Source organism: Etheostoma cragini, chromosome 5, assembly GCF_013103735.1.
Source record: "Etheostoma cragini isolate CJK2018 chromosome 5, CSU_Ecrag_1.0, whole genome shotgun sequence".
Lineage (NCBI taxonomy): Eukaryota > Metazoa > Chordata > Actinopteri > Perciformes > Percidae > Etheostoma > Etheostoma cragini.
This window is the reverse complement of record NC_048411.1, coordinates 16,027,129-16,030,861: the sequence shown is the minus strand read 5'-3', so window position 1 is coordinate 16,030,861 and position 3,733 is coordinate 16,027,129. Positions and strand designations below refer to the sequence as shown.

Below are 3,733 nucleotides of genomic sequence, written 5' to 3'. Positions count from 1 at the left end.
GTGATTGGCTGCTTAGAAATTAAGTGTTAACGAGCAGTTGGACAGGTGTACCTAATAAAGTGGCCGGTGAGTGTATCTTCTTCCTCTGTGTTGTACTGAGTGACATGTTTCTTCATTACCATGAACACACACTGTAGTTCATTTTTGACTAAACCATACAAACACTGCCACAAATACTGAGTAGAGCACTGAATGTGGATTAATCCGCCGGTGAAAATGGCCACCAACAAAGTCACTATTTCCTTCTGTTTGTCCGATAACAAGTACAGCCACTAGCTGTTAGGAAATACTAATGAAACCATACATTTTTATTTTTAAAGATTGATTCCTTCAGTAGGAACCAATGGGCTTCCACAGACAGGAAGTCAGACAGTATTGGGAGGTGGACTGACATGTTGATGATTTAAGTCTGCACAGGAGATTGTGACAATAAAAAATAATTAATTTCTGAGAAAGAAATAACAGAATAATGCCTAAGAGCAAACTAGATTGAAACAAACAGGAAGAAATGATGAAAAATAATCACACTTCTAGAGTAGGTGGAGTTTACTAAATACCTTTGATCCTGGTTAAGACGCCCTTCGCCTCCACCTGCTCTCCCTCTCTCTTCTTCATGCTCCTGTGAAACTCCGTCATCATAACTGTCTGGAAGATCAGGATCTTTACACTGCAAACAAGCCTCGGTTGCTTCTTCCGCACAAAGTCCACCACCCCATCGACCATGGCGTCTGCCACCGTCGATGGCTCAGCCCCTCCCTGACCTAACAGGCAGACAAGTACCGCTGATGATGATGAGGATGATGATAATGATGATGAGAGGATTGATATAGTCTGTGAACCATGATGGTGTCCACTAGACTAAGGGCCCTTAGCACCCAGCGCAACTGACTTTGTACACTAACACATTTATCATTCCTATTTTGCACTTGACGCACAGCTGACTTTTCCATCCATAGACTGACATCGGTAAATTAGGGAATGAACTTGCGCTCCCTATTTTACGGGTGCATGCTTGGCCGTAATATAGGGTGTGCCCACTGCGCATACACTTTGCTTCTCTCATCTCACAGACCCAGCAGTTCCCATTTTTTAGCAAACCACACATAATTAGAAGGAAAAATATGACCTTGTTTTACACATTTCCATGAATCGTGGATGTGTGGATGACATAAATGAGGAACTATTAGAGGAAAGGGGATATGATGTTGAACTGCATGTGCCGATGCCAATTAACCCAAATGCCCCACAGACAGAAGAGCTGCATCGTCTATAGTGAGGTAATCTCGGTCTAATCTTAGACTACATTGCAAAATTATCACCATCAGTGTTGGGAGTAACGCGTTACAAAAGCAACGCAATTACAGTAATGTCTTCCTTTTTGCTGTAACACAGTAATATAACGCATTACTAATTAAATTGATGCATTTTAATGCAACATTTAGTGTTTTGTTATTTTAAGAATATAATAAGAATAAATAAATACCATGCCACCATACTATGCCTGTAGTGGAATGGCTTGGAATGAAACTCTTGTCTTTTACTATGACCATTCACTGTTCAATATGTTACAGCTTTACAAACAACAAAGTGAGCAGATGAACATGCTTTACGTTTATCTCCGTAAGCTAGCAAGAGTACACAACAGAAAACTTCCATGTAGACTGCTTCAAAATAAAAGCACTTCATGTGATGATTGGCAGTAAAACTAAATTACTGTTAAACAAATAAGGTTGTGTACCTTTTCACATACCAGCTGTAAATCAAGTAATGTAATAAAAAAATAATGCAAATAGTGTGAAAATGTATTACTTTAACTTGTAATGGAGAACTCATAAGTAAATCATGATATTGGTACTTTTACAGTAAAGAGAGTAGAAGAGTACTTCTTCTGCCACTGTCATTATGATTCATTCTCTTGGGATCATGAATGTCCATAGCACAGTACAATTACAGCTGCTTAATTTTAATATTTGATTTGGTTGATCTGATACAAACTCTGAGCAGACAGAATGTACTGTACCTGCACATCCCATCAAATGTATCTTTTGTCAGCTTTAATACAGTGAGATGAGTGAATATATTATAGTGATGGACTGTAGACGGTAGAAGACAGTGAATCTAAAAAACATGATAGAAATGACTAAACAAACAAAAGTAAACCAGTAAGATGAAAACAAAAATGTTAGAAATTAGACTTCGCTCTTTCTTGTCTCATTAGTATCCCTTCACAAGAAGACTTCTCTTTGAAATACACTCAGTAAAAGTTAAACAAAACTTCCAATAATAACAGATTTGTATACTGTGCAGTTTCTGTTTGAACAGACCTGTTCCCAGGGCCGGGAAGGAGACAGAGCTGAGCTTGTTCTCCTCACAGAACTTCAGCACTGTGTAAACCACATCCTTAATCTTTGCAGGATCATTCTGGCCAACAACGTGGATAATGTGTTTGCTGGGCAGCTTGCCGGCCGACGTTAAGATGAACAGACCAGGCTGGTAATTCAGAGAATTTACTACAGAGACAAACCAAACAACACTCATAAACACAGCCTGGTGATACAATCAGAATAGCAAACATTTAACGGGGATGAATTTTACAAATATTTAACTAGGCCTATACTCAGGTTATAATAGTTACCTAAAATATATGGATAAACAAATTAAACAACTAAAAGTAATAGCTGAATGGTTAAAACAAAAGTGTATAAGTGACAATTGAAGTATAACAAACGTAGCCAAACCAACCTAAACATTGAGAATTACTTTGCATTTGTATTGTTACTTAACTACCTTAAAATCAATTCAAATAAACACATTTGAAACATCATGTAACATTTTAACTCATCTGAGAGGTGCATCAGACAAAAAAGTTTGAGTTTTGCAATAACCCAAATAATACTTCTCTCTATCAGCAGAAGAGCAGTTGTACTGTGACTGAACTGTGTGAATGTAAAGCGGGGAAGGTGAAATTCCAGCTACATACCAATCTGTGAGCACTCCAGCTCAACTGTTAGTCCAGCGCTGTCCAAGATTGCTTTCGACACTCCTGGGGTATTATAGAAGAAGAGTAAGACTAATAAATGATGCTGCTGTAAGTTAAAAGGAATATTCAAACTGAAATGCCAAAACATTTCAACATTTTTATTGAGTTACATGTGGGAGAGACTCAGAGACAGAGATGCAAAACATCCTTTGTTTTGTTTTATTTTTGGTCAATGTAATGTTATCGCTGTGTGATATGTTTTTAAAGTGAGACTGAAACTTCTGCTTTGCATTGCATTAAATACATTATATATATATGCAAGTCTCTGCAACTCAATTTTCACTGAACTTAACTGAATCTAATGACAGCCTGGTAAGAAAGGTAATACTTTGAAAAAATAAATTAATAAAAGATTGTCATTTGGAAAAAGGTGATGTCAGTGATGTGAAGTTAAAATTGTGAAAATGGGATGGTCCTTTGGATTAAATGTTCTACAAGGTTTGTTTGGTAAGACCAACAAAATGACGAGGAGCAATAAAAGGTCACCTGATTTGAGGGTAAAGCCTTGATTGGAGGAGTTGATGATGACATCACAGGCCTCCTTGGTGATGTCTCCAGATGACACCTCGAGGGCAAGCTGACCCATCTGCATCCGATACACACCAAGGGAGGGGGACGACACCTGACTGAAGGAGCCTTACACACAGACAGACACGCAACACACACACACACAAAGCTCATATATATATATAT

General features: G+C 38.0%; 1 protein-coding gene across 4 annotated transcripts in view; it reads right to left on the bottom strand.

The window, feature by feature from the left end:
* The window catches only part of LOC117944692 (protein mono-ADP-ribosyltransferase PARP14-like), a 23,693-nt gene that overhangs the window by 3,586 nt on the left and 16,374 nt on the right, over positions 1 to 3,733 (bottom strand). For all 4 annotated transcript variants that reach the window (XM_034871738.1, XM_034871741.1, XM_034871739.1 and 1 more), the window contains exons 14-17: positions 3,527 to 3,676; positions 2,981 to 3,043; positions 2,325 to 2,510; positions 558 to 761 (exon numbers count right to left, since the gene is read on the bottom strand). In XM_034871738.1, the coding sequence (XP_034727629.1) occupies positions 558 to 761; positions 2,325 to 2,510; positions 2,981 to 3,043; positions 3,527 to 3,676 (603 nt within the window). The remainder of the gene's footprint in view (positions 1 to 557; positions 762 to 2,324; positions 2,511 to 2,980; positions 3,044 to 3,526; positions 3,677 to 3,733) is intronic.